We start from the raw sequence: 27,550 nt of genomic DNA, 5'->3' as shown, positions 1-27,550 counted from the left end.
TCGTTGGTGGCAGGTGGTGAGCAGTTGCAGCACTTGTTGTTTGGGTTTATGTCCCCTCCAAAGGTTTTGCCTCTCTCTCTCTGTCTGTTATTTTCCTTTTCATTATACTATTATTATTGTTGTTGTTGTTGTTACTACTATTACTATTACCGTTTTATTTTCATTACTAAACTGTTCTTATTTCAACCCATAAGTTTTCTTACTTTGGCCCTTCTGATTCTCTCCCAATCCCACTGGGGTGGGGGGAGTGATCAAGCAGCTGTGTGGTGCTTAGTTGCTGACTGGGGCTAAATCACGACAGCTACCTTGGTCTACGTCTATGTTTCTATCAACAATGTACCATGACCCCACTCAAAACAGGCTTAAACAAACCATACTGCTGGTAGACAGTTACATACAATGCATGCTTTAATACTGGAATTCAAATAGGAGAGGAGACCCAAAACTGAGCAGGTCAGTTTCTTCCTAATGCTCCATACAGGAGGAAAAGAAATCCTTAACATATCCTTAGACATAATGGAATGATTTTTCCCATTTTCTTTCTTTCAATCTCGTTTATTTATAGGGAGAACCCATTATATTTTGACTAAGAGTTTATTTTAAGAATTATTCCAATTATGATATAAAGCACAACTGGTCCATCCATGCTATCAATTTGCTATCAAGCTTCAGAGCTGCAAGTGGCTGGAGGGTCAACAATAATCATAATATGGTAAAATAATACTTAGTTGGGAAAGACATATGGGTGGGTCTGAGAAGCGCAGACTTTGCCAGTCGCTAATTTAATTCGGATGCTCTGAAGAGATATTACCTTGTAGAAAGAGGCTAATAAAAATACTAGAAAAACAGGATGACTGAACATTAGAATTCCCCATCCACAAAAGCCCCAGTCTTCTTAACTGATACAAATTATCGCAGCCAAAACCCAACACAAATATTTAGAGTTAATGTTCTTCACAGTAGCTAGTATGGGGCTATGTTTTGGGTCTGTGCTGAAAACAGTGTTGATTATATAATACATGTGTGTTTTCATTACTGCTGAGCAGGGCTTACACAAAGTCAAGGCCTTTTCTGCTGCTCACACCAGCACAAGAAGCCGGGAGGGGGCACGGCTGGGACAGCTGACCCCCAACTGACCCAAGGATATTCCATACCATATGATGTCATGCTCAGCATACAGAGCTGGGGGAGGAAGAAGGAAGGGGGGCATGTTTGGAGTGATGGCGTTTGTCTTCCCAAGTAATCATTACATGTGATGGAGCCCTGCTTCCATGGAGATGGCTGAACACTTGCCTGCCCGTGGGGAACAGTGAATTAATTCCTTGTTTTTGCTTTGCTTGCATGCGCAGCTTTTGCTTTACCTATTAAACTGTCTTTACCTCAACCCATGCGTTTTCTCATTTTTACTCTCCCCATTCTCTCCCCCATCCCACCAGGGGGGAGTGAGCAAGCAGCTGTGTGGGGCTTGCTTGCTGGCTGGGGTTACATCATGACAAGATTGTAATGCAAGAGATGAAGGAACATTCCTCTCAAAAACTCAAAGTAAAAGAGGGTTGTGCTCCATCAAAACACTTAATTATCTAGTGTTCAAATAAAATAAGACCTCCATATTCTGACTTCAATCTACAAAGGCTGTAAGTAAATAAATGTGTTTAATGCCTTTACATCCATCTATTCACTGTTCTCAAAACTTAAATGGGATGAGTACAGGACCAATAACATACCACACTAACCCAGCTTCTCCAAAACCCTGTGTCGTCCAAAGATTACTATCGAGGACAAATTTTTCTCTGGTAATTCCAGTTAACAGATGTCAACTTCAATAGCTTGATTTCCTCACTAAGTCAACAAATTAAATAAAGCATTAATTAATAAAACAAGACCTTTCTGGAATGACAGTGGGATTTCATGTAGAAAAATATGCACCTAGAACAGCAGAGTCACATAAAATAAGTTAATTCTCTGTATCCATTTCAGTATTTTTTGAATATGAATTTGGAAGAAAAAGACAGTCTCAAGATAAAAAAGAAACCCGAACCCAAACATACCTCTGTAGGACAAGCTTTAAAAATTTCATAAGATTTTTTTAAAATTTCTTACCAATTATCACAGATTATGGTTAAGGAACTTGCTAGGCATATATTTACTTTATGTGACTGTATTCAGGCCATATAAAACCAAGACAAACTAGGGAGACAACTACAAAACACACTGCCAGTCTGCTTTTCCAAGTTTGCAAGCATCTATGTTAACACTTTAAAGCGAACAACACTACGACTCTCAGAACTCTTGAAAGAAACACTGTATTACATTATATGAGAAACATGTTTTGCATTTATCTCAGGGGACTCTTCAGAGAAGTATTCCTGCCAAAATTCCTGTACAGAGTATTTCTTTGTTTGGAGCAGTCCTCTCTGGCTAGTTCAGCCAGCCTGTGACAAACATGAGGGAGACAACAAAGGAGAGCTATACAAGGGGTGTCCAAAAAAGCTCTGTGCACTAGCAAGCACTTCTCAGAGAAAGCATTAACTCAACAACCGTGAATGAGAACTTGTTCCATGCATTTTGGATAAAGTACACGCTGGAGAGTGCTTTCAGATGTGCCAGGAACAGGGAGTCCTGGGACAAAACGTAGGCTTGATGATTACATAAGAAATCTTCACTGACTTCAGGTTCTGACCAGGTGTGAGTCAAGTAACTTAGAAATCAGAACAAACCAAGTTTTTCATTTAAAGAAAGAATCAGACTTGGACTGTCACAGGTGAAGGTGCAAAAAGAATTAACATGTAAACTGGTCTATTTGTGCCAAGAATTAACTGCTTTTCTGATTATGTATACTGTAGTATGTGGTTATACATGTCTTTGTAATACTAAAACAACATAGCTCATAGTTCAACCAAAAAATAAATACAAGAAAAATACAAAATAAAAACGGGGGCCGGGGGTCTGTGCTTTAACAATATTTAAGTTTTAAAATTTAACTATTTTTCAAAATTCATTACAAGACACAGAAATAAAAAAGTTGTGCTTAAGGTATGAGAGATTATTTGAGGCATACAAGAAGGAAACAGTATAGAATAAACTTCTGTATGACAGGCATATGTACAATCATCTTTGCTGAATACATTAAGAAGCACTAAGCCTGCACTTCAGATGTACAGTGCAAATGATAAGTCAGCAGCCAACTTTGCATGAATTCTAGTAGGTTGTTTGCAGGGGAGGAAGAGAAAAAATAAGGGGGGGGTCAAAGTAAACCAACCGAAGAGGAAAAAAAAGAAAAAGAAAGAAGGTCCAGTGAAGCAGGACTCTGACCCAGCATCAGTGGCATTATGTTTCCAAGTCTTGGCGAATCTCTGCATTTTATAGCTTCCAAAATATCTGAACTGACATTACTTGGCATCTCTTAACTGTGTTGGGAAATTCTACAGATATTCCTAGGCACAAATACAAGAATCTAAAACCATTACTTCACTTTAAAGGAAGCCCAGACAACTCACTAATTTGGTATACTATGGTGTGACCTACAGGCTACCATTTGGGCTTTCAGAATATACTGCTAAGCAGTTGTTGATGCCTTCTTTCCTTGGTTAAATTGTTACACATTTCCAAGATAACCATTTTGTAAAATATAACAGGAGCTCCTCTTCCTAATAAGTTTTTTCCAAGCACGGAAAAATTCTCAGCATAACAATTCTAGAATCATTTGACACTTACTCTTTGACATCACGAAGCTGATCAACATCCTGAGGTTTTGTGAAATCTGGATCATGTGCCAGTAAGTGAATCATATATGGTACCACGTATTCAGGCAGCAAGGACAGCAATTTTTCTACAGTAACAAAAAATCATAAATAACCTCTGTATTACACACACTTATGCATCACAAGAAACACTTTCTCAAAGTATTAATTTTCAAACATGGAATGTAAAATTTCAACTTGCATTTTCTTCCTGCAAATTTTAATTTTAATGAATCATTAAAAATAATTGAACAAGCTTTACTACTACAAAACTACTTGTTCTTACTTCAGGAAGAAGGTCATAAAGCCTAAAACATGAGAAAACAACATTTTATTTTTTGAGCAAAACAACTACTACAATAACAGCATTGTATTTCACATGTATAATTCTCATCAACGTACAGAGAAGTCTTTTATGCTTTATGCTAATGCTAAACTAAGGAAATTTAGATCTGAATTTGTCTAATATAAAGATGAGGAAACAAATTAAACTTATCCAGTGTTTCTTTACAAAAGCAATTTGCTTAAGTTTAATGATTACTCCTTCCAGTTTAGTATTGGACTGTTGTATTCTTAACAGTTTTACTGAAATACTAACCGTTAGCCATAGGATTCTGCTTAATATATTCTCTTCGTATACTGATGTTTTTGAGCAAGCACTGTCTGGCATGTGCTCTTCTCTCTTTCACAGGGTCTTTGGCACACAAAGCAAAGATTGCCATATATTCCAAGGGGAGCAGTAATTTCACAAGTGCCTTATGCAGTTTCTGGGCAAATATCTGCCTCACTTGGTAGCACTCATCCTATAGCAACATAAAACATCTGGTTTTATGCAACCATAAAAATCTTGGTCTTAAAAAAAAGCATTCAAGGTGGAATTATGAGGAGGCATTTAAAAAATATCAACAGATGCAGCACAACAGATATTTGAAGTTTCAAGAGCTCTTTTAAATAGAAAATACTCAATGTAGCAGCAACAAAAGCTCAGGTGTAAGGACTCTGAGCTCAATTAAGAGTCACTTCAATTCAAATGCAGTTACTTACATTAATGACAAGTGCACAGAGCTGGAACTGTTCTGGGGTAATTATTTCATGGTAACAGGGTTCCTGTGCAAGCTTCATTATTGCACTACCAGCAGCTAATCGCAGTCGAGACATATCCGATTTACTATACAAACATGAGAGAAAAAAAACCCAAAACAAAACACAACTCTCCACAACTATCCTTAAACTACTTGAATGTCATGATTTTTTTTTTTACAAGATCAATGAGCGATTAAGGTTTTTCTCCATCAGATCAGATTACAGTTCCACAGCTTCAGATCAAGCTAAGTTAACCCAACCAAATTTGTGAAAATAAGGGGCTCTGCTTTCCCAACAAAAAACATAATTCCAGTAAAATAGTGAAATGACAAGAGTCAAGCTTCTTGTTTTCATATGACTGTCTAAATGCACTTTTGCCACAGATTTTCTCTTTCCTTCCGTCACCCTCAGAATGAAGATGAGGTGCAGTTACCTCACAGTTGGAACAAAGAAGCTCCACCCAAGATCACCCAATTCCTAAGTGTGTTAAATCTCATCACTCAATTATTTCCAAAGATAGTCCTGCAGGTCTTTTACTCTCTGGAATGTCTTTTACTATCAAGGTATCTACAGAGTTCTGAGTTAGGTTATTAGTAAATTACAAGAAAGAGGGATGATCAAGCATATTTTTATACTTGCCTTTCCACTCCTAAAATAAAACTCCAGTCAGATCTGTTTTCTATCATCACAGTAGCCAACATTATGCCCACCTTAAAATTCTAAAGACGCTCCAAAAGAATTAATATTCTTTGAAATTCTAGAACAAAATTGACAGAAGCCTGAAAGGAATAAAACCTGACCTGATGCGCTTCTGTTCTGTCAAGTCTCCTTCACTGACGAGCATAGCTGATAATAACCGGAGTGTGGAATTTGCAGATTTTGATTGGTTGTTTTTCATACCCAACAGCCAGCGTACCAAAAGTTTAATCGCTTGCACCTATAAATGTGAACAAACAATGAACTTACTTTCTGAAGTCGATAATGCACTAATACCTGCTGTCAAATTGAAATTTCCATAGACTCCTTTTGATTAGAGCTGATATATTTTTAAAGGAACAGAATGAAGAAGTAAATATTTAGAGAGTGAAGAAGTATCAGTCTTTGTGACACCGGGACTTTTCAGCTATGGTTCAGTGTCTTCTCACAGGTTCATCTAGAGGATACTTGCTACATGATTAAGAGCAACTAGGTAAATATTTCTAAAAACAGACATAATTTTATTCACCGTAAATAGCCTATAGAGACGAATGAATAAAATTCATCAAGGTCTCAATTTACTGCAAATCTGTTTACTGTCAGTAAAGTCAAATTACCTCTCTTGCAAGGAAAACTAAAACTTTTGATTCTCTCTCGTTTTCTCAACATTCAGCATAACTAATATGGGTAAGTGAAGACTCCAAAAGGCACAGTTTCTACTAGTTCTATAACTGTGTGTATAACGCAAAAAACTCCAGAACAGTGCATATTCTAAGCAGACCAATACAAAAGTACTCAAAGGGATTTATTCTAATACTTTCCATTGCACAACTTGGAAAAAAGGAGATTTTTAATCTCAAAAATACACATTATTACTGACAGCAGATCATTCACCTTTGCTAGTACTTCTGGAGAAACTTCTTCATCTGGAGACCACAATTTTCCATTTTTCTCACCTGTTGACTACAGACATTCATGTAAGTTTAAGAACTGGTTCAACCCATACAGGAAATGTAGAGGTAAAAATGGAAAAAAAAGTCACGGACTAAGCTTTCTTTCACACAAAGATCTTTTATAATGCAATATCACTGTACTAGCCACTTATAGAACATTCCTTTATTGACCCATTTAACAAAAACAAACAACCCAAACAAACATTCCCCCCCCCAAAACCATAAAAACCACAAAAAAAACAACCCAAAACAAAAACTCTATTTCCCAGAATGTTAATAACAGGCAAACAGAATAGTAAGGACTTCCCAAAAGAAGAAAATCTTACCCTGTCATTCATTAGGAGATCTTTCACAATGAAATTTGCAACAACAGATTTCATTGGAGAAGCAAACTGGTCTGGAGCCAACATAGAAATATGACCCAATGAGACTAATGGAGTTATAAGTTGTTCTGGTACATCAGCATTCAAACTTCTACTAAGAGGCTGAGGAAGGAAAAAAAAAAAAAATCAAAATTCAACTACAGATAAGTAAGCTACCATGCTTAATTTATTTTACTGCTGGATTGCTGATGAGTTTCAGGGGTTTTTCATAAGAATTAATAAAGTTAGCAGGTCAAAATGGAGAATGAATGTTATTTCATAATTAACAGAGTAACCAAAAATCCCAGGAGATAAGGGCAAAAATGAATTTTATATTCTCTTCATATTTTAATGGCCAAACACATTCAAAACCTGGGAGATATGGGAAAAACTCTGACTCAATTTTATTCAGGAGCTGTAAAAACCTAAATTTTAACTGCAAATGGCAGAAAATAATAGCAGGTTAAAAAACCCTTGGAGACCACCAGGGACATTTCTATCAAGCCATCAGTATTTCCCTTCCAGGTAACAGTCACCAGGATAATTCTGTACTGCTGCATCACTCAGCACCCTTACACCGTATTCTGGTATTAGCAAGGGAACATGCACTCTGACAGAAGTCCAAGCAGAGATCAAACTCCATAAGCTTAATTCAAAGCTTCTCACACTTCTGAATTATGCATAGGTTCAAAAGACAGCCAAGATTAAGAACCTAAGATATGTGCAGATTAATAATGTTGTTATTTAAGAGATTACAGTGAAAAGTAATAACCTCTCTGCTCTGTATAAGGTGACTTTTTGCTTTAGAGCTTGTCTAAGCAAGCAGCAAGTGAGCAGTAAGCTAATGTCTGAGCTTACTGTCACACAGTTATTCTGCACTAACTTCCTCAGTGAGAAAGTGCTGTATGTGCAAAGACCTTAAAGCATAGTAATTTAATACAGTTTGAAAGTAGAGTATGTTATCTCTCATTTAGTATCTGCTAAAGGTGTCCTCAGTGGGATTTAGTGTGGATCATTCCAGCATATTTAGTTTATTCCCCCCTAACTTTTCCCATGTAGACAAAAATGAATACCTTATCAGAATATTACAGAATATGTAAGAAACAGTCATAATTTGCTATTGTAAAATTAACGACTTAACTACCATGCACCTGTAGTCTTCCTGACCTCATAAATTGTTATCTGTTAATAAAGAGTATGAATTAAATTAATAGTAATTACTGATATCAATTAAGGAGAACAGAAACAAATCTTATAAACAGAAAAGCAAGACATACCTCAAATATCTGTGCAAGTTGCACTTCTTTATTTGAAAATATGGCATGTATACAGTGAACAGCTTGTTTTGCCTGATGAGGAGTGCCTCTTTTTGCTTTCTGATGCAAAATCGGAATTAGTGTTCTGTGAACATTAAACAAAATACTTCAAAATGCAATTTGCAATCTCCAAAAAAATAATGTTCTTCACCTATACAAATCTATCCTCACAGTCTTATAAATCAAGCATTCCTTTGAAGTCTGTTCAGGAAACATCATAATCATAAAGTGAAAAGAAGGATGGAACTCTAGTAATACTTGTTGAACATCTGACTGTACACAGTTAAGCAGAATAAAAGCCCATGGGGAAAAATAAAACATGAAAGAAAATAATGATCAAAATAAGGCTGTTTAGGAAGCCAAATATATGGGGGGAACCTGACAGGTTTAGCTAGGGTAAACTCCTGGGCTTGTTATCCAAGCTTGGAAGTGACAGACCTGAAGAAAATTTATGAAATAACCATTAAACATTAGTGTGTTTATAGGCCTTTACTACTTCAACTTTGGTCTTTAATCACAACGTATAGTCAAGTGAACAACTGCTTTCTTCTGAGCTCTTGCATTTGAATCCCCTGAAATCCCTCTGCTAATCAGAGGCCACCGAAGGAAAGAGCAGGGCAGAAGCCACTACAGATATCAGGGTGAGGTTGCTCAGGCTGTTTGGTTCCACTCCTGAGAGTGCACTGGAAGGCAGGCCTGTCCCTGAGAGGTCATTGCCCGAGACACTGACTGGTGAGGTTTACCCTGCAACTCGCCAGAAACTGACATGGGAAAACAAAATTGCCTAGAAAGCATCTGACACACAAACATCTTTAAAAGAAAAAAAAATCCTGCTTTCTTGAAAGGCTCAGTAACAATACAGCACTCAATATGTGGACTATTTAGCACCCAGCCTTCACTGACACATTCTACATAATCAAAAATCAGCAACAAGAGGTGGAAGAGCTTGCAGGCTTCAAAGAATAAAGTCTCAAACATTTTCCTCAAAAAACACATACAACCAAAAAAAAACCAAACAAAAGAACCCTAGAAAAATGTTAACAGTATCCTGAAGAAGGAGAATGTCTCTTCTCAAACCTGCTAAGATTCCACAAGTTGGATTAAATAAGAAACAAAATAGCGAAGAATTCAGTAAAACCTACAGTTAAAATAAGCTTCAATGCCTGACCTACAGTTTTCATAGTACATGCACATTCAATGGCCTTTGCGTTGGTGCATCGCTTAGAAACCATACCTCGTCACACCCCAACTGACAGAAATCTGCAGAAGGTGAAACCTGACATGTTTACATGCACCTTTACATGTTCGCATCTACAAGTTTACACATGGTCCATAGGCTCTCTCTGAGCATGTGCAATGCTTCCATCAGACTCTGGCATCACGTGGTGGTCCTTGCCGATGAACTGGTGCACAAATCTATTCATTTCCCATACAAGGAAGAACTTGGGCTACTGCTGGTGAACACTACTTCAAAGGCCAGCAGGCAGCCTGTTCACACAAGCGGTTTAAAAAAAAACAGGTCACTTGAAACAAACTGTCTTGTTCATCACATCAAATCTTTTGTTTACGATAAAAGATTTATCAATATATGAAACCTGGAACATCTACTTGTTCTCAGGTTTCTTTTACTTTGCATCACTGTAAACACTGGCCTGGTTTTGGCTCTCAGAACGTTAACCTGACTTGCTTGCAAACCATGCCAAGGGCTAGACATCCATTTTGACAGTTATATTTTTAAGTTATTTGAGACTGCTCAGGCTATGCTTCAGCAATACCTGGCTAAGGCATGAAGCAAAAAAATATTTCAGCAATAGCAGCTCCTTTGACGGTCTTGACTGAACTCCAGTAGGGAACTATAGACAACTGGGACTGTACTGGAACTATACTGACAATGGGGATTGCTAGGCTTTTCCTTCTCTTCACCGCTATAAATGTCTTAAAAGGCATATCATATGTAAACTTGTACATTTTCTTTTGCCCAAAATCAGATTCAAATCCATAAGAATCACTGAGGTTACATCTTCAATTCACTGAGAATTTAAGGTGTACATTGGTATACATTTTAGCATGGTAATACCAGAGATGTTATTTCAATATCTGCGAACTTGAAACCTGTGCTTTATGATCTGGATTAGTTACTAACAGGCTAATTTTAAGGCTTTAGATGTTACCCACAAGGTTTTAAATAGTCTGTGAATACGTAGTAGATTATGCAGCTTTAACCAGCAGTTAAAGCAAAACTTGCATAATGATGACTTATAGACAGCCAATTATTCTTTGTTCGAAATTCATCCCTGCTTTTGGATCTTGCTTCCCAGCTTGTTTCATAACAGAGCTGTTAACCATCAGAGATTATATTTTCATTCCTTACAAAGAGAGAAAAATTGTGTAAAGGACAGGTATGAGTAGAAACGATGCCAAGGAATTACATCTTTGCCATATTTTTACTGTTGCTTATTTTGTAACCTGGGAAACATGCTACATGCTGTTTTTAATGTGTCTATTAGTAGGAAATCTTTAAGAAGTACCTAACATCTTCAGTAAATACACAAAAATTGTGGGAAAACAGAATTTAAAAATGAAGAGAGAGAAATGTAGCGAAGGAATACAAAATTATGGAAGAGAATCTGTTCGTGTTTACAAGACTATAAAGTAATTTTAGGAGTAATACATTGAATAAGCCATCAAGAGGCACAATTCCAGGTATGAAAAGCAGCACGTAAAGTAATACACTCACGATCTTATCTGTGGCAGGTCTGTTTCTATTTTGTGACCTGTGTTTCTGAAAATCTGTATGGCTGCCTCGGCTACCTTATCATCTTCCATCCTGAGGCACTGCAGCAGAGACTCGTAGGTCTCTGCAGAGTGGAACGAGGTAGGATGTGTAAAGGACAGAACCTGCAAATACACATTAAAACAAAGGTATATTTACTCACGGTAAGTGAAACATTAGAAAAACAAATTATGGCTATTTATGAGCATTACCGTCAACATAAATAGCTATTACATGCTCATTTGAAATTATTACATTCAATAACTACATTCTGGAGAAGGTGATATAGGCATTTCCAAATAAATTCATCTGTACTTTGTTCTTCAGGTCCTACTCTCCTCCAAATATTGTATAAGATACTACGTTATTTGAATACGTAAATCTATTTATTAAAATGAACAGTTATTCAAGAGTATTCGTTTATATTCCAATCTACTTAAGAACGCGTTTTTGAACTTAACCGAAATCTTAATTTCTCCAGAATCTATAGTCCTTGAGCAGAAAAGAAATCAAGAAGGTTAAGATATCTACAAACAAAACATATACCACTGTACTTTTAATCTAAAGTTAATGAAATGTAACACATTCTGTTAAATAGAAGAAATGTAAAATAAGAAACTAAGCACACCGAGATTCAAGGCAGGACAAGAGAGAACAAAAGGTTATCCCAAAGCAAAACTATATTAAGTATAGTAAAGTTCAGATGACACAAGGCAGGAAAAACAACGAAAAGTTGCGTGTATTTTGTGTGTTCTTTGGATTTATCCTATCTTGCCTTCTTTGATCAGAGTGGCCTACTTGAGCGGGTATCAATGTGTGAAGTAACATTGACAGAGATATCCATGTCACTGCAACAAAATCTTCAACCTTGGCAAATTTCTTTTCTGAACTACATTAGCAAACAGACATTACTTCTTTGCATACTTCTGTGTAACTATTTCTGCTGTGGTTGCCCATTGCCAAATTTGGTGTGATATGTCTCCATGAACTCCACCTCACTCATTCACACTTCTGAAAAGTCTCACTTCAATTATGTGACCTTCCCCTCCATTCCCTCCTATATTTTATACTGCTCTTTGCATCATATTGAATATGAAGTCTCATTAGTGAGCTGCCAAATTCATCACAGATGTTTTCCAGACATTTTAAATCCTTCTTTCTCTCCCAGCTATTTCTCATCACCACTGAGAACACAAGTTCCCCCACCCACCCACCCCTTTTTTTTTTTCCTACATGACTTGGCTCTTTAGTTTATTGCTTGCTTTCCTTCCAGTATCATACAGGCCCCAAAGAATGTGCCTCTCCTGATTTCCCCATTTCTCTTCCTCTCACTTTACTTCTGTGCCTTCTTCTATATGACTTCCCTAAGCAGAAACCAATCTCTGCTTTAATGTGCATATTTCAACTCTTGGCACCCTTTCCAAAACATACTTCTTCCAAGAAACCGCCTCTTTCATTATTCTTTTCTCAAGTGAGTATTAATAACCAAACACTTTCATACATTAAAAAAGTAATTAACTAAATAATAACTATTAAAATGGTGCTAACATCAATTTGTTAGTCATACCACTTTTGTCCCTTCCATTACAAGCTATAGCAGCATTAACGTAGATTACCTTGAGAAGTTCAAGTCCTGCACGAATAGCAGTATCAGGACTTACACCCTCCTCTTCATCATCAGCTGTCCCCTCTATGGATTTATTCATTAGTTTTACTAGTGCACTGAAGTAAGAGATACAAAAAGAAAAACGCAAATTAATATGACCATGTACAAATGTTAAAGGCTGGAGATATCAACAAGATTATCTGGTTTTGACAATAAATAAAGGGAAAGCAATAGACCATTACAGAGGAGATGTAGTGTTTGATTTTAGATTGGTTTGTTTGTCGGTTTTTGTTGTTGTTGCTCGTTTGGTTTGTTTTGATTTTTTAAAAATCAAGTTATTCCATTATTCCTCTTCCTTCTGACTTAGCTTTCTGCAAAGTTAATTCTTTAGGAAAAAAACCCAAACAAACAAAAACCCAAAACAAACAAAAACACACACATCCACAAAAAACCAACCCAAAACCAACCAACCAACAAAAAAAAAAAAAACACCAAAAAAACCAAAAACACCCCCACCATTTTGGCAGCATTCAGATCAACACATAGTTGCATAGTTTCAGAATGTAATTAGTTTGCCAGACAAGTCTCAGAAGAAATCCAAACATTCTCTTACACAATCCCACAAAAGCTAATTAATTCAACTGCTATATGGAGGACTGTTGCAGTTAACTATGTGAAAATAATGATCATCATTTTCACCTTAAGCCCCACAAATAGCAGTTTCACTGGGAACAACTACTATATTTTTAAAAATAATTTGCAGACAGCACTGTAAAGAAGTAGAGGAAAGAAAAAAAATCCAGTTGCATTCTCTAGGCTGCTGAAAATAAAGACAACTATGTAAAATGTTTTCTTTAAAAAGCATATTTACTGCTAGGACAGATTAATCTAAGTCCCAAGTAGATTTTTTTTTCCTCTTATTTTTATTTTGTGTCATTTAAATCATCTTTATAATCACTTATGACTTAGTACGATCTTTCAAACTTACCTAATGGCTTCTGAGTCAATATGTACAGGGGCAATTCTTTCCAAAAGAAATTTGACCATTTCCAGAAAAGGATTTGTTGGCTGCTTCGGATTTGCAAGTTTCCGGGCTATCTCTCTCTACAAGAATGTCAGATGCAAACAAGAATTATACTCATTTTACTTACTTCTTAAGCATCTTGAATAAACTAAATATAGCCACTTCTTTTAACCACAGAAATTCTCTATATAATCAGTGAAACATATTTGAAGGGTGGCTGTTGTTATCTCCAAATCTTTCTTTATCACATTATATTGAAAGCAGACGTACTTTACCAAACTATTTAAGTGTAAGATGCATGTAGGTTTGTAGTGAGAGTTTTTCAGAGTTTCTTAAGGAACTGCAGGCCAGATCTAAAACAGTATCAAGGGAGAGCTACGTGCAATGTAGACAGAATTTAAATATCTGTGTTGACAAGAGTAATTCATAAATCTGTGGGTAACCCTGTTGTATGTGAGAGTTTTCATAAGCAACAATGAAAAAATTGCACTAAAAGCTACACTACTGCAGATGTGCAGAAGCACTATACTACCTTGGCTAAAACAGATGTTCAGACCCTATGTGCTTGCCTATGAATGTTTTGCATCCAAAAATTTGTTTTCCCCTATGAATGCCCCAAATGTCAAGAACATTAAATTCAGCTGCAAACCCAGAAGAAGATGGATAAGAAGATATTTTGTTTTGAACAGAAGTCTAAAAATCTCTCAAAGAAATGACTTCTTGGCCTTTCTCCTCCTAAAGGGCTGGAGGCTGCAGACCCTACAAACTAGGAAATCATTCTAACTGCTACGTTGAAGTACCTTCAAGGGAGTGGGAAGAAACTTTCCTCTTGAAATTGCATCACTGCATTTCCAAAGTGCAAAATTTACTAGCTTAGAAGGAGACTATACTCTGTCCCCTTCCCTAGACAATTTCAGATGCATTAGACAAATCCCAAGAAGCCTATGTTTGTTTGTTGATGCTCTCTATTGTGATTTCTGTCAATGCAACTCCTTACTTTATCTTGGGACCATAATGAAGAAAAATCTGTGATTGTTGGCACAATCTTTAAATCTCTGTTAAAGTCCAATTTAATATTAAGGTGTGTATTTTAATCAAAGAGGTTAAGGGGGGGGGGGAGAAGAGGCTGGTGTCAAAATAATGTTCTAGGAAGAAAAATAAATGAATAATATGCAGATGGTATAATACTCGGCTTGCTGGTACTCAGAAAAAGTTTCATCAGTGTCAGAAGACAGTTTAGGAACCTTACCACAAATAAGACACTGGAAATAAAATAGTGAAAAAAAATAAGCTGGTCTTCTAGTCTTTGTGCTTGACTCTCATAATCCCAGGAAAGAATAAAGCTAATATTTTCTTAGGAAGCAAGATGATGATCATAAATTGTATTTTCCATAATCTCTACAGATTAACCAAAAAGGTATTTTATGAAAATCAGGAATATATAAAAATCATATTAAGGTACCAAAAGAGACTGTTAACTCTGATTAATTGTTTTAAGCACAAATATTTAAGGTATAAAAGTTTGCTTTTCCATTTCCTTACCACACAGACATCTGCCTGTTTACAAGAACATGTAGGGCTAATTAACAGTTCAAGCTGGGACCGAAGTTTCTCATCATCACCCAGAACCTGATTGAATTTCTTCACAAAATCTTGTGCTTTTCCAGGATCTGGAAGGTTTTCTGTATGATTAAACACAATTTAACATAAGACAAATTTGCCACTTCAGCACGCCAAGATTCACAGAAATACAATATTCAGGAATGCTGTAATATATAGAACTTAATAACACTTACTTGCTATGGTCATCAGCTTTCCAAACATGGCAGCACTGTTTGCTTCTGACTGAGAATAGCAGCAAAAAATAAACAGACAAACAAATCAGTGATATCTCCTTTATAAAATGTAACTTTAAGCTGATATGTTAGCTCTTCTACAGCACTTCATTCTACTCTGGAATCTTATGGTTTATTTTTTTGTTTTAAGAATGAACACTAGAATAGTGTAACAGTATCATTAGCAGCTACTACGCACAAAAAAAGGGGAAAAAATCTTCCTGCAATATCAAAGAACTGCAAAAACCTCACTAATTCACATAACATTAAAATCAATTGTTGGAAGAAGACCTCAAAAAAAACCCCAAACCCCAAAGAAACAATTCCCCCAAGATCACCCCCACATCAAAACCCCAAAGCAATGCTCTTCTGTTTAAAGTTTCTGCTAGTCTGAAAATATGCTTGTAAGTAAAACTCCAGTATAAATATTTTAAAACTTTTGTTTTCAAACAAATTGTTGCTTTATGTTATGACATATTCCACTCTCAAAACATGCTGTAAAATGAGAAACAAAAGAAGTATGTCAAAAGTAAATAAAACACTTGGAAGTTTTTTTTTTTTTTTACTTTTTCCTACGTTATCAACCAGTAATATAAAATAATGGTAAACATAAGGAGCCCATATACCTTTAAGCGTTACTGAAAGTAACTTTACTTAATGAGAATGGAACATTATCTATATATGAAAATCAACAGAATAATAAAATTACACTGAACAAATAATACAGTATTAAAAAACCCAGCAAATTGGTCTATCAGGTCCACTGGATGAAGTATTAATATTTTCAAAACCGTACAGTGGGCTGCTTGTGCAAGTCTAGCAATTCTCGTACGTGACTCCTTAGCATGTTCTGGCACTTCCACATCTCATTCAGTGCTCTGCAGAAGTGCAAAACCAGAAAAGAAAAGCTTAGCAATTTGTTCATGACAGGAACATGCTGAATGTATTAGCAAACGAGATTATTTATCTTACAAGTGCAACATCTGCTAGGTACAATCAAATCATACCAAGTATTAAAAATAACCATTCCAAACAAGGTGGAACTGATTCTCTCTTTTTATAGAGTATCATCTCTCTTATTATTTTACTTAGAATGATTTCACATATGTAGGACAGCCACAGTACGTCTTACAACTGCCCAGATTATCCTGAAAATAACATTTTCAGCATAAAAAAACCCACAGGCCACTATCAACTGGAATTCAGCTATAGATACCTTCATTATGGACCCTAATATAGAGTAAATCTAGAAATAATTACTTGCGCATTTTTACTTCTGCATTGTTTTCACTGAATGAAAACAAATAGATAAACCCACTTTTCTCAAATATTAAGGTATCTTTTGTCTAAAGGGCATGTAGACGTTGCATATAAAATGGAAATGTTTTTAAATACTACTTGCAAATAACGCTAAGCACCAATTACTTATATTTTTATTTAAATCCTGACAATACAAGTAATATTATATATATTTATATATTATTATATATGTTGGAATAACCTGAGAAGGCAAGTATTTGCTGAACACAAACTAAACTCACTTGACAGCATTTGGATCCAGGCTAGCATACAAATAGTACAAGCACTTCATTCGCTCTTCTGTTTCCAAATTGTGTGGAACGAGATACTGAGCAAAGATTTTCTCTACCAGTAATCTGCAAGAAGAGAAGAGACAAAAACTGTACATTTCCAAAAGTGGTGATACCTTTCAGACAAGCTGAAAGAACAAGAAATTCCAGAAGTCATTGCAACTGGATTTTTCAACAGAGAAGAAAAAAAGTAATTGTCTCTTTCTCATCTGTAAAGATACTTTCCACTGTTGATAGAAAGATTAGCAAGAAGTGCTTCTTGAGAGCTTTTCCATGTCTTTGATTTTTCACCTTTAAGAGGGAGTAACAGCTTTATTTGTCACAATCCAAATTCTCCTTTGTCCTTAGGCTCTGAGAATCTCCCTTTGTTTACTCTCATCCATAAGAGTAAGGGATACAGACAGTAAAAAGCCCAAATAAAGGAGAAAAAAAATGTAACTTGAGGGGGAGGAAAAGTAAAAATCTGAAGTACCCTCAAGGGAAAGATTAAGATAAAACTGTAATGGGGGGGGGGGGACCAACCAAAACATTTGAAACTACTCATTATTCTAATACAGAATCTAAAAGTCAACATTAAAAAAACGGTGGAGACAAAGGAACACCAAAACATATACAACAAAAGGAGCAAAAAGGAAACTAAGCGAAAACAAACAAAACCAACAAAAACATTCTCCATTTATCTTTTTTTTTAATTACATACTTGAGGTTCTACATAAAATACAAAACTTGAACTATAAAATATGACTGTACAGTTCATGTAATTATAGCCCCCCCAAATGAAAGAACATTCAGACGATAATTTAATCCATAGCAGTGAGAGCTGTGCACAATGTTCAGCTCTACAATTTTGTATTTATGGACAAATATTTTGTGTGTTTGAATTTACAAAATTTTTCACTATGATTCCTAGTAAGCACTCCAGGAGTGCCTTGTACAAAGAGCACAGAAGGCAGTACAGGTCAAACACACCTTATTTCTGCTCAAAGAAAATTCCAACAGACATGATGGCATGGCAGAAGAATAAAAGGATGATCGTGAATATGGCTACAACTATCTCAAGGCACCCCATTAATATTAAAAGAAAACTTGTCTTTCTCCCTTTAAATGTACATTTTACTACTGATAACTCCAAGAACTAAATTACTTGGGGAGCAGGATCTTCAGATCTCAGGAGACTCATCTCTGTTTAATGTAATAGGAGACTGGAGGCAGAGTTATCTTACTAATTTATGAACATTGCTCTAGCCCACGTCTCTACAGATACATGTTCTAGGAAAGCTGTCAATACAAACGGTGAGGCTGTTATCACACCTTCCCTGGCCCATGTTGGTTCAGGTAAAGGTTTACAAGTAGGGAATTCCTCTGGGACACCCGTTTCTCCTGTGAAGAAAATAATTGGCTAGCATATCAATGCCAGGTAACAGGGCATATGTGGTTATTTTACTCCACTCCATTCCCTATGCATTTGTTGTAAAACAAAGAAGCTCAGAGCACACAGGTGACAAGCAGTTCTTACGTCTGGAACCCAGTCCTGAGTAGACATGCACATCAGTAGTCAAGTAACAACAAAAACATTATCAAGTGACTGAGTTCAGGATGTGTGGACAAAATTGGTTCTATTCTACTTCATACCTGAATACTGTGTGACATGGTGCTACTATCTTTTGAAAGAACTAGTGTTATCCTATGCACACAATGGAAAACAGCTGTCTGAGCCTTGGAGTATTCACTGTTACTTTTTATCCTCCTACCTCACTTTAGAAAGAAAACAGGCCAGAGCTGGCTAATTTTGACTTATGCTTGTGTGTTTAAAGGACGGGATGAACTCTGTCCTAAAGATCACAGCTTTTCTACAGCTCTTCAGGTCCTACAAGTACTAACTTTCTAATTCTGACAATGGTAACATTGAAATGCATTTATTCCTCCAGTCTAAGATGGGGAAACCAACCCAGTGTGGTCACTGGGCAAGAATTTCACTGTCAGCTTTAAAAACTAGTAGAACTTGGCTTAAACTTCAAGGTACCAAACTGAACTAGAAGAACACTGAAAATTAAGCCACCAATCCTTCAGTGTGGATGCCCAGAAAACAAACAGCATACAATCCATGCCTATTCATGCAAAGACCAGTTTCAATGGCTTAATCAGACTTTCAGACGAAATCACGTCAGAGAAAGAAACTCAGCTTTGATGACACACTCTTTCCTTAAAACTCCTTGCCTCGTTTCCCTGACAGTGTTCTCTGCATTTCCCATGAGCAGGAATATTGAAAACATCTGCCCCATTCACTATGGACTTTGATTCATCCCCTGCTCACTATCAAACCTGTGTACTGACAGTGAGATGTGAACATGATAGGAAAAACATGAACAAACCTCTCAATGCAAAATAAAGCATATTTGATGCATATATACATATGCAGAATTAGCTTTGTATAACTATGTGGAGATTTCCTAATTTTTCACTATTTGATACTTATACCTCAGCAGACTTTCAGTGTAATTTCTGTATGTATGGTCTTATAACCATATCTTTTCTCTTTTTTTTTTTTTAAAAAAGGCAACTAATCAAATATGTAGCTATGGCCCACTTATGATCAGCCACATAAACAGTGAGAGCCTTCAGCACTGCAGCGCTAAGAATTCACTATCATAACTGGCAACTGAAGGAGGCTACTAGCCCATTCAGACTAGTCACTAAGGTCACAGAACATACTAAGATAGCAGACTGTATAAGCAAGATGGTGAGAAACACTATTTTAAAAAAGGGCTGATTTCTGGTTTGCTGTATTAAAAATCTAGGCTGAAACTCCACCTTTGTGTGATCTCATAGTTTCCCTTTCCTTGTGAAAGACAAAGAATTAATAGTGAGACTTGAAAACTACCTTCCAAAACCTTGGCCAAAATACTTTTCTCTAAGCCAAAAAAGGTATTTCAACAATTAAAGGGACTGAGTGACAAAACAGGGAAGAGTAGACAACAGTGGAAGCACCCCTGATATTCCTTCAGCTTGTGTTCTTCCTAAAAGGTCCGTTTCTACATAGCATACCAAAATTAGATGTCTGCGTGCGTACTACGGTGTGTGTGTGTACATGCATGATGCACACAGATCATGGACTTTAACTGCTAGTCCCTGGAAAGTAGCATGGCAAACAAGAACTGGGTATAGTAAATGCAAAATTTGACAAGTTTTTTTCTACGCAGTAGTTAGTTAATGACAATCTACTGTCATCACAGATCCAGTTCCATCAGTAAATAGAATGAATACATGAACAGATAATGCAACCACCCTGAATACCTCAGTACATATCTTAATGGTTATTAATTAAATATATCATACTTAAAAGCACAAATACAGAATGTGACATAACAGCTTTCTCAGGATAAGCACATATTTTCAGAGTATCTCTTATCACTATACAATTAAAATTAGGAAGGCTTAGGTTGACTCACTTGTCATCAATGCTATTTTGATAATATATGTGCAAAAGTTTATCCTTTATCCAGCTCACTTTCTCTGCAGCATCTTTTCCAGCCTCGGCATGAAGACAATACTTCTTGTATAGCTGGGCAAGACCCATCATAGCTTCTTTTCTTACTCTCCACTTGAGGGGGAAGAAATGAAAAGGAGGTGGGGAATTGGTTTTGGTAAATAAATATCAAACATATACAAAATACAGTAAAGGTGTAGAAGTGTGAAAGACAAAACAGCCACATTCTGATCTCCTACATTTAGACAGTTCAAAAGCTGAAAAACGCTGTTCAGAGCCTCTAAATGAGAATTTGTAATGCCTACATAGGGGGTTTCTTCCCTGTACTATCCAGGCTGTGTTACCTTTACAGAGGAATCCAGTACTCCTCTGTGCTGAGCAAAGAAAATCTAGGAGTTAGTCAGTATAAAAAAAAAAAGTTAAGTACAGCTTAACACACATGCCTGAGTAAGTGTCTTCTTGAGCCAGGATTTAGAAGACTTATCTATTCAGAGACAGGTAACAATCAGAGGCAGCAGCCTTCTTTTGCCCCACAGCCTTATACTGTCTTACAGCATGCTTGTCTGAAAATGGGAGATCCAGAGCTTAGGCCTAGCTAAACTTGCTAGGGCTCGAACTCTTAGGCCACTTTCCATCCAGGACAGTGGGAGGAGGCTTCAGCTTTTTGCTGAAGCCTCAAACTAATTGCTATAAGACTCCAGGGATCCAAGAAAAAGCCAGACTGCAACACCCACAGATGGCATTCCTGGGTTCTCATCCTTGCTTTTCATGGTCACTACTTTATCCCCTCATGTAAACAGGAAATGTCCCATTATTGAACAGTTTAACAGACAAGATCTGTAAGCTCTCCTGTGCTGACCTGTGGAAGGAATCACACCAGAACAGACTGAGGATTAATTTAGACAGAATAGTGTCTCCCACTGAATGATTTACAAAGAAAGCCTCAGAAGAAACTTGTTGTCTCTCACCATTTAAAAGAAATGCATGAAATTAAGACTGAAAGAGAGAATTTCTTCTAGAACACAATAGATATCAATTTCTGCCTTGAACTCCAAGGACTAACAACGCTCAAAATCATTTCACCCTATCAAGCATGAATGTAGATACTATTATTCACACTGTGCATGACTTCTTCAATCTTGTTAAACTGACAGCTTGTTTTAATAACACCAAGTGAGATATTGCACATTTAGTTTCTTAATAGTTTTACTGAGTGACCTCCTTTTCTTGAAGGACAAAGGAAAGAAAAATCTTCAAGATAATACAACTTATGTCAGCACAACAGCCTTTGACATCACTTGCTCTGAGCTATATCAAGAAGATCGGGGAAAAAAAGGTATTTTGTTACACCTTTCTTAAATATAAAAAACCGCAGGTAACAGGTCAAGATAGTAATCACTTTGACAGTACGTAGTATAATACTCTTTCCCCGCACCCCCACCCCCCGAGAAAATCTTTAGACATAAACAGACGTTATTGTTTAACTTCTCTGCAGGAATTTGTTCATACCCACTGTGATCTAAAGCACATTTTAAAGAAAATAGAAGTCTGAAAGAGAAACATTTTCAGAAAAATATTAATATTTTTCTGCATTCAGATATAACCTTCCAATGCAAGTGATAGCTTCATCAGATCTCCTATATGAGACAGGAAGGACAGTAAAACTATCATCAGAAGACAATGGAGAAGGACTGCAAGAAATGATTCCAGAAAACTTAAGCCTAAAATGAAAGCAGAGTACTTAAACAAGGGGTTATAAGAAAAGGAAATTAGGATTGTCAATACATTTCTGATCATTGAAATTGCTGTAGAGAAGAAGTTAGAGCATGCAGAAAGGCAGTTTCAGGCAGAAGATGGGAAACACTGGACAGAAGCTCTTAGAGAATGCTTTGAGACACCATGGAAGCAAGTCACTGAACAGGAGATCCAGGCAGAAGAAAAGGAGTAAGCTGCTACCAAGAATTAAAGCAGAAACACATACAGTAGGGTAAAAGTCAAAGGTGAATGAAAATACAGGGGGACATAATAATCACTTTCAAAGGGAGCTGATCAATAAACAAAGTTAATGGAAGCATTATCCTGATTTAATTAACAGAAATTTTTTACAGTCTTAGCTTCCTTGGTTAACCAGCATAAACTCCTTCGCTGAACACTGCTGGGCTGAGTTAAAAAACCTCTTACCGAAAGTTCAAGACAATATCTTACCTGTTGGAATAGCTAACCTATTCCTTCCATAGAGTTAAGGAAACCTTAAAATCTTTCTCCTTCATCTGGAAAAACCACAACAGTTTTTAATAAGCACAGAGAAGGAGGAGTTAAAACTAACGCATGCAGAAAAATGCGTAAAGAGAAATAGGAAATGGGAGTCTGTTCCTATGGCTCCTCATTCAATAGCTTCTGGCTTTAAGCTGATTATGTGAAAGTCTGTTCTCACAAAGGGACTCAGACTCTAGACCACAAAGGCTGTTGGGAAAAATGGGAATAGAAGTCAGCCGTCAAAATTCTCCTCTAACTTTTCAGGTTCTTCAGGTTACCCCATTAAAAAGGAAAAGTACTGAACCATTTTTAGAAGCTTTCAATTTTCTTTTTAAAAATGTCTCCTGAAACTCATTATTGTGAAAAGTGAAGACATTGGAAAGACCATGGAGACAGTACTCCCATGGAAAATTCCTCAGCACAATTCTTACCGAAGACAAGATTCCAGTTTTTGGGAAGCCTCTGTTCCAACTGGACCAATAGAAATGGATTTGAAAACTATTGGTGGGGGGGGAGGTTTGTTGTTTTATAATAACTGTAATCATTGTGCAAATGCCCATACAGATTAAGTTAGCTAAGGACATTTAAAAAAAAAAAAAAAAAAAAACAAAAAAACAAACCACAAACCCCAAAAAACCAGAACTAAGTACTGTCTTTTAGCCAAAACCTTTCATCCTAAAAAAAGTCATTAGGCTATCTTTTGTAATACTGTGCCATTTAGAATATGGCCAGGAGGAAAAAAAACGATCACATAAACATAACAGTTAGCATGCTTTGAATTTGAAGTTTTCCAGATTCCTAATTGTTTTATAAAGAAAAGAGGCAGAACTGAAATGACAGATTAGTGTGTTTAAACAATCAGCATTTTACTTCACTCTCTTGGACAAGTGTTCTTTCTATTGTAATATCTATACTCATTTGACAGATGATTGCAGGCCCAAAAAGAATTAGATGAAGCCAAATTGATGAATGATCACTTAGGAGTTTGCAGTAGATTTGTCCAACAGAAATCTGGCTACAAGGGGTAAATGCAGTCAGGAGAACATAATTGAGTTCTTTAAAGCAAAAGAATAATTTAAAAAGGTATAATGCACTATGTCTGAAACTGAAAAAATCCTACACAGAAAATAAAGACAATTACATGGACATATCAATGTCCTTCTCCCAAACTTGAGAAAAATCCTTTTAAAAAATGCTGAAAGTTTACAAGTCCTTGATATTCACTTTATAATACTAATTGTATTTACGAAGACATGCTATACTGTTAAGGTCTACTTCAAATGCTAAGTATTTGTTGTAGTCATTTCTAGCCAATCCTCAATTTTCCTTTCTCCTCAGGATGTATTTTCATTAAAGCTCTCTCCAGAGATTTTTATTAGAGAAACATCATCTAGAGGTGAAGTTATTCTTCACTGCTAAGTGCCTGAAGAGGCACCTAACCTTGAAATGTAATATATCATCAAACCCATGACTGGTGTGAAACCACTGAGTCAAACATATTAGGAACATTAAGAAGTACTGCACTGGGTTTAAGACTATATGAACTGAAAATCCCTAGCTCTGCAGAAATGTGTATTACAGCTGTACAACTGACTGCCTCTTACTGATGGAGGCATGCTAAAGGAGAACAGAGACACTACGTACAAGATGCAGTAACAATCATCCCATTCTGACTATGAGGAAGTCCCAATGTGAAGTGGTGGTTACACTAAAAGTTTTTAGATCTCATAAATGACTTTTTGGACATGTTTGTTTAATGGCTGAAAAAGAAGGAAGGTGGTCTTAATTACTCCTGAGAAATGTGCAAGGCCAAGCTGCAGATACAACTAACTGAAGAGCTATCTGCTTTTTAATAGTGAACATACTCAAAGTCAGTATTTCTCTTTGTGCAAAGACAACATCCCTTTCTCAAAATCCATTACAGTAACATTCTCATTTAAAAAGGGGAACATAAAAAAGACAAACTTATTTTAAAAGAATTAAAGCAACTAGCTAGAATGGCGAATGTAATAGAAAGGATGCCCCCTATCAAAAAGGAACAACAACAACAACAACAACAACTCAACGTGGCTATGCAGGACAGTGAAGTCTGCTATTAAAACATCATCCTCCAAAGATCATGGAGTCACATCTGGAGGAGTGTGAACAGGGAAGAGTATAAGCTCTGGCAAATTGAAGGTAAATCCTTGATGGAGCATGGCAAAAGTTTCAGAACCAAATTGTTAAAAGCATACTAATTAAACAATTTCACCAAAGCCTCCAGAAGCAGGAAGTCTTCCAGACCCTTTTGGAGGGCTGAAAGACAAAAAAGATTTATTCCAGGAGAAAGGTCTGAAGAGGTTTCTTAAGGTGTCATTAGAAGACATTTTAAAGCAAATTAAGAAAACAAGCACTAACAAAATCATTAAGACCAGGTTGTATCTCATCCATGACTTCTACAGGTATTTAGAAATGATACACCAAATGCTAACTATTCTGTTATTGCCATCTGTCAATGAACAGATTGAACAGCAAATGTGAAAGAAGCCAAAAGGTTCCGAGAGGAACAGAGTGCCACTCGCCAGAACATTGGATTTTGAACGGGCAAACAGGTTGAAACAAAACAGTAACAACAACAAAGAGCAGACACTGCTGAAAAATGAAGTTAAGGGAATGAGCCATTACACTTTACATAATGGGAAGTTTTGTCTAAGATAAAATAAATTTTAGCAGACCCACAAGTATATCTGTAAAATGCATTAGGATCCCCAAAAACTTCCAAAGAAGTCTTATACCAGAGGCTCTTAAAATAAAAATCCTCCTGTGAATTAATTATTGACTAAAACATAGGAGAGAATGGTGGAAATAAATGACTGGTTTTCACAATGAAGGGAACAAAGGGAACCTATTGATGGAGTCAGAAGGGAATCTGTGACACTTAACGTATGAAAAATTATTCGAAAACGAACTGAACAGCGTGTATAAAATTTACCAAGGTAGGCAGTTCTAACATTATGATGATGAACTGCAGAAAAATGTCACGCTACTAAATCTTTACAATATGAAGTGAAAGAAATTCAGATTAAAGCCAGGTTTTCCCACCTGCATTAACTCTGCATGTATAGTATGCGGCAATGTACCACCCAAAATTATTCAGGAAAGATACTGAAGTCAACATAGATGTTTTCCAAAATTGTCAGGTCAGTGCTCAGAAATAGCACAGAAGACAAAGAGAATGGTAAAGAATAAGAAAAAAAATATCTTAAAGTAGGTACACAACACGGTGCACACCTTGAGTGCCATGGCCGACTCTGGTCACCATGGTTCCAACAGGATATAGAACAATCAGATAAGAATGATCAGAAGTATGCAATATAATCAATTTGTGTGGAAGTAGTGAATCGAGTGATTCTTCAGCTTGGAAAGCAAAGGAGCGGAGAAGATATGAAATACATATATATTAATCAGAAGTGGGTCGAGTAATATTTATTGTTTTTCATAATGCAAGAACTACGAGATACCCAGTGAAATGTATCGGATAAGTTTAAAACAAACAAGTGAAGTTAAGTTTAATGCATGTGTGGAAAAAGTGAATTTACTGATGCAGATGCCATGGATGCTTAAAAAGTACAAATAAGTTCAAGAAAGAACTTAATAAATATGGGGAATAAAGGTCCGTTGAAACCTATAATGAACAGGATCAAGCAGATTTAATAAATCCTTACAACACAAATTGCTGGAAGCCAAAACTGACCACTATGACAATTATACTGTGCTATGGGGACCTTTGGCCTAAACATATGTGGCAATTCTTATGTTCTTACAATACGACTATGCTCCTCACAAGTCAATGATCTTATTTGCTTGAAAACACTTGAGTGGTGCCTCCATAGTATGGAATCTACAGTAAGATATTCTGGTAAGAAAATTATCCCCCCCCAGCATTCTAGTTAATAGTCAATGCTAAGATTTTCTGTTTCTGTGGCTTTGGTGGTTTTTTTTTTTTGTTTGTTTGTTTACTTTTACCAAATTATATTAGAAGCAGATATTCTTGAAAATACAATAGTAACACTTACCCGTTTGTCCAGTGTTCTCTCCCTTACAAAACCAAGCAGCTGGTCATTGACTAAAGAAAGATCTCTCTTGCCTGCAGTAATAATTGTAACAATAACATCATGTCGAATGGCTTCTTCTGGGTCATGTGATCTAACCTTCAAATATTCTGTTACAATAAGAAACATTAAAAAGCTTGGCTTTTTTATGTAGATGACGTATTCCGATTTATTAATAACGTTAAAACAATTAAATGTCAGTCACATAACACAACCATATAGTCTATTAAGTGGGAAACTGCCTAAAGGAAACATCTGTTCCACCATTTTCTATGTTAAATATAAAACAATTACATAACTGTAAATATCAGAAGAAAATAAAAGTGAATAGCTTTTACAATAACTTCATTTGCAACAAGCAACAAAGTGAAACAAAGCTGATTAGAATATGTTGACAATAAGGGGGTGGGTTGGGGGTGGGGGTGTGGGTGTGTGTGTGAGAAGAAATAAAAAGAGCAGAGACACTAATTCCCAAAGAGCTAAGAAGGTAAATAATAAATGAAAAATACTGACAATTGCTGTAGGTTAGCTTGCATCAAAAAAGAACAGTGTGAGCAGAATTTCAGACCTAACTGAAAATAGTTTAAATGATGGTGATGTGAAGGAAGAAACTTCATAGTTTAGATCAGCACAATGGCATTTTCTAAACTCAGTGGAAGAAGAGTACTGGGGAATGCGTTGACTGTTTTTGAAAATAAATCAAGATGTTGCACCCATATTTGCTTTGACTTGCCAAAAG

General features: G+C 36.3%; 1 protein-coding gene across 2 annotated transcripts in view; it reads right to left on the bottom strand.

Moving 5' to 3' along the window:
• Window positions 1–27,550, bottom strand: part of PDS5A (PDS5 cohesin associated factor A) — a 92,887-nt gene that overhangs the window by 16,511 nt on the left and 48,826 nt on the right. For both annotated transcript variants that reach the window (XM_075091640.1, XM_075091639.1), the window contains exons 11-26: window positions 26,776–26,921; window positions 20,427–20,578; window positions 16,930–17,043; window positions 16,185–16,266; window positions 15,350–15,398; window positions 15,096–15,235; window positions 13,518–13,633; window positions 12,540–12,645; window positions 10,888–11,048; window positions 8,112–8,235; window positions 6,799–6,957; window positions 6,414–6,482; window positions 5,624–5,760; window positions 4,785–4,908; window positions 4,339–4,543; window positions 3,715–3,829 (exon numbers count right to left, since the gene is read on the bottom strand). In XM_075091640.1, coding sequence (XP_074947741.1) covers window positions 3,715–3,829; window positions 4,339–4,543; window positions 4,785–4,908; window positions 5,624–5,760; window positions 6,414–6,482; window positions 6,799–6,957; window positions 8,112–8,235; window positions 10,888–11,048; window positions 12,540–12,645; window positions 13,518–13,633; window positions 15,096–15,235; window positions 15,350–15,398; window positions 16,185–16,266; window positions 16,930–17,043; window positions 20,427–20,578; window positions 26,776–26,921 — 1,999 coding nt within the window. The remainder of the gene's footprint in view (window positions 1–3,714; window positions 3,830–4,338; window positions 4,544–4,784; window positions 4,909–5,623; window positions 5,761–6,413; window positions 6,483–6,798; window positions 6,958–8,111; window positions 8,236–10,887; window positions 11,049–12,539; window positions 12,646–13,517; window positions 13,634–15,095; window positions 15,236–15,349; window positions 15,399–16,184; window positions 16,267–16,929; window positions 17,044–20,426; window positions 20,579–26,775; window positions 26,922–27,550) is intronic.

Source organism: Phalacrocorax aristotelis, chromosome 4, assembly GCF_949628215.1.
Source record: "Phalacrocorax aristotelis chromosome 4, bGulAri2.1, whole genome shotgun sequence".
NCBI lineage: Eukaryota > Metazoa > Chordata > Aves > Suliformes > Phalacrocoracidae > Phalacrocorax > Phalacrocorax aristotelis.
Note: the sequence above shows the minus strand (reverse complement) of the source record. Positions and strands in the feature narration are given on the sequence as shown.